This window comes from Cimex lectularius, unplaced genomic scaffold, assembly GCF_000648675.2.
Source record: "Cimex lectularius strain Harlan isolate CLEC.00 unplaced genomic scaffold, Clec_2.1 scaffold22, whole genome shotgun sequence".
In the NCBI taxonomy this organism is placed as follows: Eukaryota; Metazoa; Arthropoda; class Insecta; order Hemiptera; family Cimicidae; genus Cimex; species Cimex lectularius.
In genome coordinates this window covers 621,374-638,254 of record NW_019392657.1, presented here as the reverse complement: position 1 = coordinate 638,254, position 16,881 = coordinate 621,374, and the positions used below count along the sequence as shown (strand labels likewise).

The following is a 16,881-nucleotide window of genomic DNA, read 5'->3' as shown; positions in this document are numbered from 1 at the left end:
ATACAATAATTTATAATTAAAGTTATGTCTCGGCGAATAATACAAATTTCAGTGCAATACCGGACTAAACCGATGCAGTGTTAAAGAATGTTGTTATTCAGATGGCATTGAATTATCAAAACAACCTTAACAGTGCGTTAAATAATTTTAAAATGATTTAATTATTTTTTGCGGTATCCATTATAAAAATTTCTTTTGTTGTGTTATTTCCGCATTGGATAAACATTATTGTGTAATTTTTTAAAGTCTAATTTAAAGGTGTAGGTGAGGCATGCCTCGGGCACAATAGATGCTGAAATGTAGAAGAAAAATAAACATGATTATTCGGAGATAGTGAGATGCGGTCTGGTGTGAAGTAGGTTTTCGAAAAACATTTTCTTTATCGTGCCAACGTTTCGATCTTTATTGTGATCATCTTCAGGGACTGGGATTTATAAACATTGTTTATATTTTCCAAATACACGTAAGATGTGAAGCAAAATATAAAAAATGAATTTATACAATGCTAGAAATTTTAAATTCAATCAAAGTACTTGTACTCACTCATAGTTTTAGTTTTCTGTGTAGATGTGTCATTATTGTATAAATTCATTTGTTTTTCATATCCTACATGTACTTGTAAAATTTAAACAACCAATCAAATCCCAGGCCCTGAAGATGATTTCAATAAAGTTCGAAACGTGGGCACGATAAAGAAAATGTTTTTCTAAAACCTCCGTCTCACTAGACCTTATCTCACGATTTCTAAATAATCATTAACTAACCGTCGCTAAACACCACACAGAAAAATAAACGTTTTTTGAGATTCGATGAAGTTAGAAAGTAAATTTTATAAAATTATTTTATTTGTATCCTATAATTATTTGTACATATTACAAATGTGATCACAAAATGTTTCTTCTTCTGGACACAGCACTAACACTAATGCAAGCGCTGCATGCCACGATTGCCAAGTGCCACGAGAAACCAGCCAACGTTGGCAGCACTCAGTGGGACAATTAAGAGGGAAGTAGTACCTTTCTCATGATTGGAATGTTTCATGAAACCTCGTGAAGTAGGGGGTTAGGATGTTCACACTCAAGAAGCTAGTATAAAACTTTTGGAATCGAGAACGGAAAATTCGTTGAAGAAAGAAATGTTAAGGACGTTGTGGATAGTGAGGATGACGATTTATCAGAGAACTTTTGATAGAATGATTATATGCACTGGATGTTGAATGGCTAAGGAGAGCCCCACAATTATACCTTATCCAAAGTACTCATTGTAAATTCTTTTGTAATGTTAGTTTATAGTTGACGGTCAGAGCAGATTTCGGTCCTAAATGTCTTCGTACTCGTGTTGTCTCTCAAGTCTAGTTTGGAAATTCCACGTGGGTATGCAGACTATATATAGTTCTATGTATTTGACATGAATGGAAGTCTCTATGTCTTTGTTGTTGATTCACGCGGAGGGCAAGACTGTTTTTTCAATGTGAACGTTCACTGAGTAAATATTTTTTTTTTAGTTTTGACCTCCGCTTTTTGCGCTCGTCGTCGATAAGCTCAACGTGTTCTTGGATGTCTGGAAGTTCGGATTGGATTCGAGTTAGAGAATAAAATTGCGGTATCGTCCACATAGGTGGTGATGATGCTATTGGGGTGTAAACGTGAGCTAGCAGTATAAATGATTATAAAAGGTATGACCAAGAATGCTATCTTTTGGGAGGCCGGTTAATAAAAAATTTCTATTTGATCCTTACAATGGTTTGTAATATACATAATAATTATATAATTCATTTATATGTCTTCCCGTGGCGTATCAGTATTTTGTTACAGTTACTGATGATGCCGATATACCAAAACACGTCTGAGAGACCACTTTATGTCCGGCAGGTTACGATGATCAGTAATGACAAAATTTTAGATTTAAAACAATTCAACATTTCAGTTCATGTATGCTATTGTCAGGCAAGTTTTATATGTCTTATTAGAGAAAAAAAATCATTTGCTTTTATCAATATAATTTTCAAACAATTTAAACGGTAGAAGCATAAAGTAAAAGAATACAATTAGTCCATATTTATTTAGTGGATGTATTGAACATATTACAATTGATTAAGGTTTTTAGTTGAGATAAAAAAGTCAATGGCACGAGCGGGATTCGAACCCACGGTCTTCTGCTAGATACGCCGCTGCTCTACCAATGGAGCTATCGTGACCTCGATCCACTCGGACACTAACTCCCATTTAGTGGGGTTGAGTGTCCGAGTGGATCGAGGTCACGATAGCTCCATTGGTAGAGCAGCGGCGTATCTAGCAGAAGACCGTGGGTTCGAATCCCGCTCGTGCCATTGACTTTTTTATCTCAACTAAAAACCTTAATCAATTGTAATATATTAATTGGTCAAGCGGACCACGAAATTAGTGAATTTGGTGATTAAAAATGAAGTAGAGTTCAATAAAGCTCTCCGTGGCCATTTCAATTGTCGTCGAGAATCCAATCCGATTACACGACATCTGAAAAATGGCAAAAAGGAGGGAAAATTCAAAAGGTGGGGTTGAAATGGGAAGTTACTGTCCGAGCGGATCGAGGTCACGATAGCTCAAGAGGTAGAGCAGTGGCGTATCAAGCCGAAGATCGTGGGTTCGAATCCCGCTCGTGCCATTGACTTTTTTATCTCAACTAACAACCTTAATTAATTGTAATATATTAATTGGTCAAGCGGACCACGAAATTAGTTAATTTATCGACCATATTAATTTTCTTTGCATGTAAGGTTTTTGGTTGAGATGAAAAGAATAATAAATTGGAATACTATTAGTGTTTACTATTTTCAAATTTGATAAACTAGGTTTGTAACTTATTTTAATTACTACTTTTCCCCATTCTACTTCGTTCTAACGCACGTAAATTTCCTGAAATTTGTGAGATTACAGTCTATTGTCGACTTGGTTTAGCTTTGGTGTTTTTTAACAATTCATAACATTGTATTTGTTAGGATACATTGCAAACCGATACGAATGCCAAAAAAGTACACAGACAAACTACTGAAAAGAGAGAAAATTCGAATTGCGCCAGATAAACGAAAATGGTATAAGGAGAGTAAAGCAAGTAGATAGGACCCAATTTTAATTTGACATCAATGTGTTCCTTAAATAAGAAACATACTATTTGATGGTTTTTAAACACTCTCCTTTTTAATTTAAATAGATATTTTAATAAATTCTGAATGTTTAAATAAAGACTTTTATTTGAAATATTTATTGATTAGATTTAGTATTGCCTATTTATTATTATCATTTTGTTCATATAGCTTTGTGCTGAGCTTTTATCATTCACTGTGCTGATTGAACTAAGTAAAGTAGATTCAAGAATTTTATTATGATAACATTTTCGAATATGGAGCGTATGGGGGAAATGAACCATTCATGAAAGTTGAAAATGTTCGAGTTCATTACATTCTTAGATTCCACGGATCCACTCACTTCCGCGGATAAATGGAAAATATTTTCCTCTTCAAAGCTCTGAATTGATAAACGCCCATTCCGTAACAGGCCACGGGGCCCTAATGTGGAAAATAAATATTTCCTATTGAAAAAGTCAAGGCCCGCACGATTTGTTCCGGAGTATCTCAGAAATTGGCGAGCCCACCTCCCGGCGAATCAGTCCATTTTAAGAATTTAACCACTTCGCTCCCCTGGGGGGAAAAATACGAATAATATTTCCGTCTAACCTCTCTTCGCCCCAGTCGGCAAAATGTAAAAATTTACCACTCGCTCATCTCACGCTCCATTGCACGACAGTTGACACGCAAAAAGCAGATTTTCAGATATTTTGAATTCAAGTTTTGACAAAATCGAAAACATCAAACTCTAATAAAAAATTCTAAAAGCAACATTGCATTATTCAGAACATCGAATAGAGCTTCATATCTTTTTCATAATACATACGAATAAACACTTCCATTTCTTATCTTTATCACTTATTTTGATATTTTAAGATTTCGCTCATATGTTTTCAGTTAAAAATAATATAATTAAAATAACTCTATGTGAATTTGGATAGGCCTGTAAGAAAAGGTTTTTCCAAACTATTTCAGGCTTAAAGTGTGCAATGATAATGTAATGATATTAAAATACTTTTCCTCAGGAGTGAAAACACAGTCTGGCATAAGTTTACTGCATTATATTTTTTCCATTTTCATTAAATATGAAGCAAATTTATGCTTGATAGTACTGATGTTTAATTATAAACTATGAAATCAAACAGTTACAAGAATTAAATTGTGGTTTATCTCTACTTTCTTCCTTAAGTTGTTTTTTATTCTTTATATAACTAAAAATCAACAATTAAAAATTATTAAAATTAAATAAAGTAAATTACAACATAAATATTTTTCATGTGTACGATGTAAAAAAACTAAATGGTTGTTATTGTTTCCACGTGTTTAACTAATCTAACCACCAATTACATAAACTTTATATTTGCCCATTTGGGCGAAAGATTACTATAGATCACTATCCGTCCATATTATAACTCTTATACTTTGTTCTGTAGTAGCAGGGTGTTTATTAACCTATAACGACTGTCAATGGCTTTCTTATGAAGAGGATCGAGTGGATTGCACTGAACTGAAGATTCAGGAAAATAAGCCAGAGAGATACAGTGTTTGGAGAACAAAAATAAACCACTTCCTAGTATCATCATCAACATCAATCTATCTTACTGATTGTTATGTTGCCAACTTCTCTGCCTGATAATTACAGGAGTTTGAGCTAAGCCTATATTTTTTGTGGACTTCCTCAGTATTTCCTTCCTTAAATATGACTACTTCATATCCTACTTTTTCATTGATCTTTCTACGATCATTGAAGGTGTTATTATGAACCAATATGTTTTTAACTGCACGTGGTTCGTTGTTTGTAAAGGACGTGGCCACTTATGAACTAAATCTTTTGTCTCTAAGGGATGTCCGTTTCGGGTTTGAATGCTTTTAATGGTCATTTTTCTGCGAGCTCTTTTAAATAAAGTTCTATTGGAATATCATCTGCCCGGATACAATCGGCCTGGTAAAGAGATAATCCTAAAGCCTTTTGCTATTTGCAATATCACCTCGGGATGTGCTGCACGAAGTTTATGCTTCTTTTCTCTTTGAGGATGCTTTAGACAATGCTGGGGCAAAAAATGCTAGACATGGAAGAATTGCCCTTTACTGGTACTTAACGGTTTTCTCTCTCACCCTCTCGCACTCACTCTCTCTCTCTCTCTCGCTCTCTTTCTCTATCTCTCTGTGTCTGTAAGCAAAAGGTAGATAGATAGATAGATAGATAGAGATAGAGATAGAGAGAGAGAGAGAGAGAGAGAGAGAGAGAGAGAGAGAGAGANTTTTTTTATTGGGGCTTCCGACATCTGGGTCATTTCAGCCCCAAAGTTTTCGCTATTAACAATTAAATAGTACAAATTGTCCTACCTATTGACTCCCAGACGCTCACATCAAGAACCATTAATCCCACACAATCCTTCACTTCAAAGAAAATGAGAAAGGAGAACCACACGAGCCAACTACCTCTCCCAAACTGCCTTTTTCGAGCTCCCCCAATTTTTAAGCGAACCGTAGCCTGCTGAACTGTGTCTTTCAAAATTTGAAGTTCAAAGCTATTGTAATTTTGTGTGTGTGTGTGAGTGTGAGTGTGCGTGTGCGTGTGTGTGTGTGTGTGTGTGTGTGTGTGTGTGTGTGTGTGTGTGTGTGTGTAGAGGGTGGGTGTTTGTGTGAAGAATACCATGAACAAATAAATATACAAGCAATGAAGCTATTCTATTACATGATAATGTAACACGTGGATTATTTAGTAAAAAAACTATTATTGTTTTATATGCAGTTTATTGTTAAAGTTATCAGCTTCTCTTTAATAAAAGCAGGGTTATTTGTGTAAAACGGCGAATACAATTAGAATTTTTTCCATTGATGTGGTAAGTAAACACGGCCGACGGAAACCGTGTGGAATTGTCGTTGAGTAAGTTGGCCAGAGTGCTCACATCAAATGAAATCCAGGACAGCAGTCTGACAAACCAAATTACGGCATACTTCCTCACTTCCGCCGGGAACAAAACGCATCCACATCTCGAAAAATTTCTTACGGAATCCGAACTCCGTTTTGATTATACAGTTCGGACGGTCGCTATAAGATGAAGATCGAGTTTCACCGGGAGGTCGTGCCTCTGGTCAGAATCACATTTTTAGCTGAAAGATATTGTCTTTCTGTTTGCAGACGATGTTGCGCTAATAAGCAAGGGCAATAGGAGGCGAGATGCGATCAACGGGACGAGAATCGACCAGCAATCTCTTGGTAAGTGGCTGGAAGCCAAATTAATTCTAAAAATTATACCACCAAGTGTTAAGTATCTATCATAGTTGTTCTACGGCGGCCTGTTGGAAAAGTCCCAAAAAACTTCGAAACTATGCGATCATTTATTTCCTCTGTCGCAGTATTCTGCATTATTATTGATAAAAATGATGTTAAAATAATTTTAATAAAAAAATACATTTTTTGGATTTAGAGAAAAAGCGGTAAAGATCCTTCGTATACCAAAAAAAAAACTTAGCCCGGCCTCTTGCCAGGGGGTCCGTGTATCCTCCCGTTCCGCCGATTTACTTAGGGAAAGCGTCGATTTGATAAATAGACGTGATATCACACGGCAACCAACGATGGCCACTAAGGTTTACAGACCCCTCGGGGCAAAATAAGAGAGTTATGTCTTACATTAGAGGTTTTCTGTAATGAGCCGGCTATAGACACTAAAAGTAAAGTGGACGCTATATCTCAAGGGGGCCCCAAAGCGAAATCTCCCCACCAAACATTTCCCCGTTTTATTACACATGCCTAGGGGCAAAACGGCCGATGCTTACTCCGGCAAATAAATTTAATAAAATATCCGCTCATGGACATGGTCGAACGTTATATAAAAATAGTGTTTCAAATAAAGAAGAACAAACTAGTTAAACTTTACATACAAAATTAACCATCACAAGTTTTTCTCATCAAATTAATTTTAAAAGAGTTTAATTTCTGTATTAGTTGATAAAAACGCATGTTTTAAATATTATTAGTTCGTAATGATTTCAAGGGGAGATTGAAAATATTTACATTAACCACATGTCTCTCTCTCTTCCTCCTCTCACCCTGTAATTCGCTCTCTCTCTGTCTCTGTCTCTCTCTCTCTCTCTATCTCTCTATCTATCTATCTATCTATCTATCTATCTACCTATCTAGCTATCTATCTATGTATCTATCTCTCTCCCTCCACTCACCCTGTAACTTGCTCGCTCTCCTTCTACTCACCTTGTAACTTGCTCTCTCTCTCTCTCTCTCTCTCTCTCTCTCTCTCTCTCTCTCTCTCTCTGCCATTCCAAATTATTATTTTTGTTATTATTATTGTTCTATTTCTATTTTTACTTTATTAGATTATATTTTTTTAACAGGACGTTTATCGAGTTTATGTAATATTGCTTCAAGTAAGGTTGTCTATCAAGTTTCGCGATATTATTGACTTTTTATTCAAAATATAACATTTTATTAAAGGTAGATCGCTTCTTATATCACTGAGCTTTTATATTTTCATCACATCAAATTAATGATATTTCAAAATACAACCCCCATTCATTTTGAATTGAAAATCTCTAACGTTAAATGATTAAGTTTAGTTATCGTCCAGTCAGTCATATCACACATAATTAAATCCATAAAAATGGCAAAAGGAATTCACCCATTATCTATTGATTCTGTCAATTGTCGTACAGTCGTTAATTGAAAGGTGCCTTTGTGAGAAGTATAAAATAGCAAGTTTTATGGGGAAATAGCAGCGTGTAATGAAGTTTTTTACTCACGGAAAAAATTGTAAAAATCACGTTTCTTTGTTTACGCCACCACTAAAAATTACCCAAATATTACGTTTGGTAGATTTCCTAAAGAAAAAAAATCAAATATAAAAGTCATAATTTTAGGAAATATCGGTAATTTAGCAGTAATTTATACAATTTAATTTCAACTATTTATTGTCGGATTTTTCTGACCCCGGTATTTTCGTCATCTTCGGTTGCCGGTGCGCGTGCTACTTTGTTTGTTTCAATATTTAATATACCAACACGAAGCAAGTTATACCTTAATGAATTGAAAATGATCGAATCAAAATTTATTTATTGTAAAACGTGAACCAAAGCCCATCCTAAAAGCGTCTAATCCTCACTACGTGTTTATTTTTACAGAAAATTTGAAAACATTGAAATATTTATCACAGTTATTTATTTATTGAACAGTTATTGAAATACTATTGTATATTGAGCACAGTAATATAATCTAAACAAATAGTAGCATCTCGTTGAATTATAAAGTTTATTTATTTGGGCAAATAATTCTGAAAAAAGTTGTTAGTTCTATAATTTTATAGCTAAGTCACATTATTTTGTTATTTTTTATGAGTATTTTTATATTGTCTCTTTTGTACCCATGTTATAAGGTATTATTTTATACCATTTTTCGTTATGCACATTTATAGTGCTTTAACGTGTAGTTTGATGGGGGGGGGGGGTGAAATGTGCCCATCCATGTTTTCCTATATTACACATACATCCATTAAGCCCGGTGATAAATCACCCTTCATTTGCATTTATTGTTTTCCGAAGGTTTTCGCCCCTACTTTTTTAAAAGTGTAATTTATCGACTGTTGGGCAACTGGCAGCAGATGGCCCGGTTTTATTGGTCTGTAAGATCATTTAATTGGCCACCGATTGACTCGGCGAAGAAAAAAAAGAGCTTATAATTGGATCGGACGTTTTAATTTTTTGCCCGCCGATGGACCTATTTGAGGGTCATCGAATAGGCAGAGACGGATTTTGTAAATCAATTATTGCTAATCGATTCGTCGTTTACATTAGGCTCTCCCGTTTGTAATTGTCGACCTGATTTGACCTAATTTCTAAACATTTAAAAAAACTTAATAAATATATAAACGCCGAAACAACTCGCTTTTTCATGGAATTTCTTACCACCTGCTTTTGCCACTTAAATCGATTATTGTTTTCATAAAACAATTGATATGCTTATAAAAAGACAAGCTGCTTTGCATTAAATACCATGGTATTTCTCCTCGATCCTGTCACTTTCACCGTATTTGAATCAGTTACATAAATGTTACGCATTGTCTTCATAAATTCTAAGCACGTTTTTTATGGAATTTACATTTTGTTTTTAAATATCGCATTCGAATAAATTGTCGTCTGATAGCAAAAAAAAGTAAAAATAAAATAACGCGTAGATTTATCTATAGAAAACTCTGCAGACTCGACGGAAAAGTATTCAATACACTTGAGTTGTGTTCACTATTCAAAAGTAGTTTCAGGCTCTACGTAAGAGCAATATTTCAAGCGACGTACCACTGCCTCTTCCCAGCCATCCATAAAATTGAAAAAGTTTCCCACGCTAACACGCGGTCTGAAAACTAAGTTGCGTTTTAATCAAATAATAATGTAAAATACAACAAGTGAAACTGATAGAAGGTTTAAAAAAATATATGTAAAAAATCCCATTATAGCGGGATCTAATTAATAAATCATAGAAGGAAATTTTTCATTTATTTTTTTTTTCATTGCTATTTGGAAAATGCTGAAATGGTTTGATAAAAATCACAAAATAATAAAGACGGTCACTGTAAAATAAAATGTTTTTGACATCTGGTATATTTATTAGGATAAAAACATATAAATATAATAATGTTGAATGGTAGTTGAAGTGAAATAGCTGCACAAATATACAGATAGTTTGATGACAAGAAAATGTACGTACAAAAAAAATCTATCTAATAAACGCTGAACTAGGAAACATAAAGCTATATAAATAACTCAAAACCGCTACTAAATATTTGGGAATACCAAATAAAAAAAATTATTTTTACAAAATGTTCAAAATTGGGACAACATATACAAAATTTTATAGTTTCTTGGATTGAAAAATAAAAAAACTGAAGGAAAAATATAAAATATTGCAAACGAACTATCAAATAATAAAACACTTTAGTGTATTCTGAAATTATAAAACATATAGACAACCAAATAGACATAAAGAATTTTAATCAGAAATATCTCTTCAAATAGACAAGTACAACAAAACGCCCTTAGTAAAGTTTCTGTTCACGCTTATAAATTGTTTACAGTAAAATTCAAAGAAAGGCCCGCCCTTTAAGAAAATTTGGTTTTTGTCTTATATGACTAATGCATTTGGCCATCACATGTGATAATGTTTGCAAATATGAAATCAAACTCATTAAATAATTTATTTTTCAAAAATGATCGAAAAGTGGGTAATTGATGTTGTATGCATGGATATTGTTTTTACCTATTAACACTTTTTCGTAGTAGTATTTGGTCAGTAAATGTATGTAAAGTTAAACGATTAAATAATCTGTCCTAACTACTTTGAAAATAACAATGTGAACTTAATGGGCAACCTTTAAATCAAATCATCGAAAACAATTTTTTATAAATTAAGAATTTATAAATGCTGGTAAAATAAGTAAAAATTGATAAGTTATGGCTTTGGGGCGACAATGATACATCACTATTTAAAGTAGCTTCACTTTAAGATAAAACTTTTTTGAAGAAATCTCGATTCGACTCTTGCTACCAGAATGTCCCCTGCAAAACTGAATTTTTGCGCTTATCTCCAGACGATAATGTTTGCGATTTGGGGCGTCTAAATGGAAAACCTAGTATACTAAACCCGCAAGGCTTTAGAGTGGTGCAGAAGTGTTGGTCTTGAGAGCCGTCAGGATAGTATTACGAGCAATCTCATTAATTAATCAACTAGATAGCTAATAAATTAGATGTTTACATTAAAAGTAATAAAAAATTTAAAAAAACGAACAAAAATACTTTATGATTACTTGAGGATAGGAATGGTCTGGTACAACATCATCATGTGCCCATCAACTGGACTTATGAGCGAAAATTATTTTCGATTATTTATCATTTTGTTCAGTTTGAACATATTAACCTTTGAAATTTATTATAATTTATTTATTAATAAATTGATATATGTAATAGAATGAAAATAATAATAAAATTATAGTAATTAATAGAAAACATGGTATTTAAATCTATGCGCTAGAAATAAAAGTTTACAAATTAGGTAAACAAAAGCTTTCCGACTTTTGCTTTACGTTGGTTGTTATTTTGTGATTACTCCAAATATATATAAAAAATATATAACTATATATAAATTTGCTATTAGGTTTTTCAGTATTTATTAATTAGATAATACAAAATATGCAACGTATTTAGTTTTTAGTAATACTAAACTTTGTAGGTATTACTTTTTATTATTGCAATGGCTTTGTGCAGCGAAAATGTGCATAATATTATTAGTTGGGTGCGAAAGTAAAGGTAAAGTAACTTTATATACCTTGCTGCTATTGCTAAGTCCTTTGGGAAGATCGCTCACGCGGAAACTATCATCCTATGTTCAAGAAACGGCTATGGCGGGAAAATTACCAGGAAAGAAAAGACAATAGATTAATTGCGATGCTCGTGACATGGAGGAAGGTAGTGAAAGGTAATGTTTATTTCAATTATTTCTTTCATCTAAGGTCTTGTTTGATTAATTTTTTTTAATGGAACGATATGGTTTTTCCCTATTAACTAACACATACGCGCTGATCTAACCCTTGAGCTATCGTGAAATGGAAGACCAGCGGCGTATTGAGCCGAAGGTCGTGGTTTCGGATCCCGCTCGTGACACTAAATTTTTCTTGTCAACCAAGATCTTAGTTACAAAGATTATATAATTGAAATAATTAATTTGGTCGATATATGGATTAAGATAATATTTATACTACCATTCGACAAATATTCAGTACTATATTTATATAAGATACAACACAAAAAACAACCTATGTTAGACCTACTGACTAAAACAATAATAATACAAAACTAATAATACATACAGAATATTAAAATTGACCATACAACATGACATAAAAACAGCTAATAGTAGATGGATATAAACATCGGATAGAAAAGTAATCGATTTACGTTAAATAAATTCAGTTATCTGCAGATAAATAGTAAAAAAACTAAACTGATGAGCGATGACAATTTCCCTCACTAAGAGACACAGGGAAGTAGGTCGAAATAAACCTGGCTAAGTGTAACCTGCCTGATTAACAAAAATGAGCGAGGCTGGTGATGGAGATGATTAAACTATTCTGTATTATGAACATTGAAAATTGCACTAAATTCATAAACGAATACAACTTTATTTAAATTAAATTTTATTTAAAAATTATATTAATTTTTAAAATATTTATTTCTATGCACATATACACAATATAACAGATATCAAAATTGATTAGTTTTATTTAGATCAATTTTCAGTTGTAACTTATTAAAAGTATCAGACAATCTTGATTAAACAATGGTGCACAACTAGTTAGATGCTGATTTTTAATAAGCTGCAAAAGATTAAAGTTTTTCAGTGCGTTGCTGTATTAAAATGCCGATTGTGATTTTACAGAAAAGCAATATCCAATTGGATTATCTTGAATGTATAGATTCTTAGATCCATATGGTGTAGGGATAGAATGGCCAACATAGGAATAAATCCGAACTGGCTCCGAAGAAAACACGAGTCCTGAAACGCCCTAAATAGCCCTGTACGAAAGTACATTTCGTGTGCGCAAGGGGTGAGTGTAGCCCTTTAAATCGGTCAAGGGTGTCTTTAGTTGAGCACTGTAGTATGTCTCTCCTGGCTCGGAACCTCACCCCACCTGGGCCTTTGGGAATTTTCTGTTTGGGAAATAGTAGGCCGCCCCGTCATGGTTTCTTGCTTCCATTAAAGACCAAGCCACTACCTTTCCATTAGATTATACCACGTAAACGCACTCTATTCTTTCTTACTTCGCTCACCTTCTTCAACGATTAAATTTAAACTCAGAATAAACTATATATTTAGAAGTTCTCGTGATGGGTTAAACAAGATGGTAAAGAGTAAGAAAGTCTTTTTGAATCTCGTGTAATTGTTCCATGTCAGAGTTAAGAATGTTCACACAAAAAAGCTTATTTTTTAAATTGAAGCGTTTTTATAGTTTTAACTACAATAACATGAAAAAACCTAAAACTGTATGTCACCAATGTCAATTAGTGTTAAAAATTGATAAAAATATTGACAAACATTTGTTTTAATTTGACAAAAGTTGTTTAGATTTTAAGTAAGAACTATGATTAAACATGAAGACAAAAATGTTGGATCTGCAAACTTTTAGCACGAGCCTCTTTGCAGAATCTGCACGTCCCGTTTTACTTTCAGGGGTCAGAAAATTGCAATGGCAACGTCGGGAACCTACGTGACATTCATTCTCTCTCTCTCTCTCTCTCTCTCTCTCTCTCTCTCTCTCTATGTATGTAAAAAAAACAATGAGAAATATTGAATGTATAATCTTTAATAGGTTTTACGTAGATCTAACAACTTTAGATGCAAAAATATCTAACTATTTAAATGGCTTGGTGTTTTGAGCAAACAAGGGTATAAAACGCTGTTGTAAAATCGTCACCCTGGGTTACGCTATGGAGTAAAACAGGGTTGGACGTTAAGTATCAATAGCATTATTTTGGGGGCCTTTCCGGGAAAGAGATAAGGCACAAGCGACGCCCTTCCGGACCACGGCAAACAATCAATTCTAGAAAGCCTATTTCTGCCTCCGTTATTACAGCGGCCAATTATTTTCGCCATCTTTACAAACGTATGTGTGACCAAACATGTAAAACGATTCTTTATTGATTTCCATTCGGATTGTTCTTTCTAGAGAGAGAAATAAAAATCAAAACATGAAAGTAGATAGGTTTGTGAAGATGAATTTCAATGTTCTGTTCATTCATTTTACTAAAACCCGAAAATATTATTTCAATAAAATAATAGAAATACGTGCATCAATATATTGTTTGAAACTGTAAATAGCATTAGGCTTATTTCTTTTCTATTATGTGTCCATTTTCATTATTTTATATAAAATATCCTGACCGTTTCTTTACTACGTTCAAACACCGTTAATTTTAATAAATAAATTCCAACGAGGCAAAATAGGTTTCAGGTTGTTAAATATTTAATAATTACTAAAAAGACAGTACAACATTCATTGAAAATAGAACCAATGTTTCCTAATTTGTATCTCGTTACATGCAACATAACCAAAGTTTTATATGTACATATATTTTTTATGTATATATTTTATATGTACATTGATACACTCTTTATGGGTATCAGGGTGTATCAACAGAAAAGGTGATTCATTCATATTTCGATGCACCAACACTGATGTCCGTATGTTTAGACGAAAACTGAAACACGTTTCGGGCTTCATGCATGAACACACACACGCACACACACTTGCACTCGTGCGCGCATATATATAGTGTATCTTCTAACTTGTAACTTCTAAAGCCCACCCAGTAAATTCGGAAACGATTAACTTTAGCAAAAAATGGTCTTATACTAACCCCAAGTTAAATGTACCTAAGAATCGAGTCATGATTACAGATTTACACATCGTTACACGTTACAATTAAGAGTAAGATAAATTTAGTGAGCGCGAGCGGTTAGTTACAAAAAGCATCTGGATCATTAAAATAGCGGTTTTTTCCCATCTCTACCATGGTTGGATTTCCGCTGCAGTACGCTTGCTGATGGAAAGTGAGTAACGTAAAATAACAAATTAAAGAATAAAAAAAATAGACAGAGACGTATATTGGAAGGATTAAATATGGGTTCTACCGAGGTACGCATTAATATGACCTCTAGAAGGCAGAACATAAAATTATAGAAACTAACGGAGACCAATGACATGGATTCAACGAAGATGATTTAAATGATATATGTTATCGTCGAATTTAACAACAAAAATAATAGAATTGAGAAAATTAACATTATGAGGTACCATTACTGGTAGTTTTACAAATAAAATAAAAAAGAAAAAGAAAACCGTTGAATTCAATTGAACAAAACTCGTTCGAAAAAAAGTTAATTTCCTTTTGGTACAAAATATAAGAAAACGAAAAAGTAAATAATAAAATGTTCAATATTTTTATTTTAAACTTGCTTTACAAAATATTCTTTCTTTTGGCTTAACATTAAGCTTTAGCCGTTAGTTTTTTAAATTTCTTTAATCTTTATCCAGTTTATACATTTATATTTATGCACGGATAATACTTCGAGGGTATTATTATTTTACTAGAAGATAACACAAAGAAGTTACTGCAAATTAATGTTATACTGGATCTTTTTAATATTTACTCGAGTTCACGAAGAGAGATTAAATATATATTACCAATTGATTTTATAGAAGTGTGCAATTTGTATCCTAAGTTTCACAAACCGACGAAAACCCAAATTTAATTATACAATTTCATCATTTTTGGGTGCAACGAATATAAATAGGCTTTTTATAAAAAGTCTTAAGCTTTAAAAGCTATCAAAGAATACTTTTCTTGAAAAGAATCCGAACTTAATAGGATGTTTCTTTTTTAAATCAAAACAACCTTCCTTTTTGTGTACAAGTTTCCTCTGAAATGTTTATATTTATGTAATAATATTTGTTTGATGAAAACCAGTCAGATTTACAAGCTATTAATATTGTTTTGCAAATAAAAGCAACGCAGATGATTTATACAGTTTTAATAATAAATTCAGCATTTTTTTATTCCTGAAGAATATTCCTCACTCACGTCAGCACCATTTACTCTCTTTACCATTCCAAAGTATTATGCTAATAAACACGTCGGTTTTAGTCTCATTTCGACGATTATCCCGGATTACCAGTCGGCGCGACGACGACGGTTCGTAACAAAAGCTTGAACCTTCAGAGGGATTTCCTCTGCTTAGGATTTGTAGCTATGTAGGCGGCGCTTAGGTTCCACGCTTTTGTTCCTCATCACTTATATAGTGCGAGCTTATACTAGATTTAGCCAGGTAACAACTGGTTACTATATAGACCAACTCTGATTGCAGTGGCTTGGTAACTATCCCGAATAACATTTTATATTCATTAACGTAATGCAAGTACACTTGAGCAAAACAGAAACCGATTATTCTTAAAGAGGAGCCAAATTTTTATAAAGAAACTGAGTTTTTTCATTAGCTTTTTTGTAAATAACACTTGTTGTTTAATTATACAGCTTCAGTTATTGTTGGAACATGTTGAGTTGAAAACCGCCCCCGTTACCGTAAATTTCAAAAAGCCCACCCAACAACCTTCAACCGTCAAATCCAAAAACTCACGTCCAGACGAATTTACTCTAATCTTCTACGCCGAATGAGGAAAAGATGGTCGCGAGATCTGCTATTCAGTAACTGTGACAGCGAGAGTGACAGTTCTTATTGGGTTACTGCTAAAAGGCAGTTTCTCCGCTCTTGCTTTTTAATTTATGTATCATTGTTACTCGTTATCTAATCGAAGGTAGTTGTAATGAACTGTAAATGATTAAAAAAAAAAACTAAAATAAAAACCACTACAGTGCGGGCGGAGGAAAAGACGGCGGCGTTGAAAATTAGTTCTAAGAGCTTAGTTCAGTTGGAACTTGGCTTATCCCTGCGAGATCGCCCTGAGTACAATGGGTTGGACTTAGCGCCGAGAAGGCTGGTTGCCCAGATAGAAGTCTGCTCCCAGTATCATCCTAGCCTCCGATAAGAGGTGATCCCAATGGTCGCGTTTTGGTTAAAAGCTGCCTGAATATTCGACATGTTAAACCGCACACGTACGCGGATCTCCCTTTTTGACGAGGAACCTTGCTGCATATCTGAGGTTTTTTGCTGTCTCCGACTTTCGTGTGGCAACACAGACTAGATAAAAGGCGAGTAGTAA

General features: G+C 33.6%; 1 protein-coding gene across 3 annotated transcripts in view; it reads left to right on the top strand.

Annotated features, from left to right (window-relative positions):
• LOC106670739 (lachesin-like) overlaps positions 1-16,881 on the top strand; it is a 340,305-nt gene that overhangs the window by 134,023 nt on the left and 189,401 nt on the right. For all 3 annotated transcript variants that reach the window (XM_014401318.2, XM_014401317.2, XM_014401319.2), the window contains exon 2: positions 6,249-6,326. In XM_014401318.2, coding sequence (XP_014256804.1) covers positions 6,249-6,326 — 78 coding nt within the window. The remainder of the gene's footprint in view (positions 1-6,248; positions 6,327-16,881) is intronic.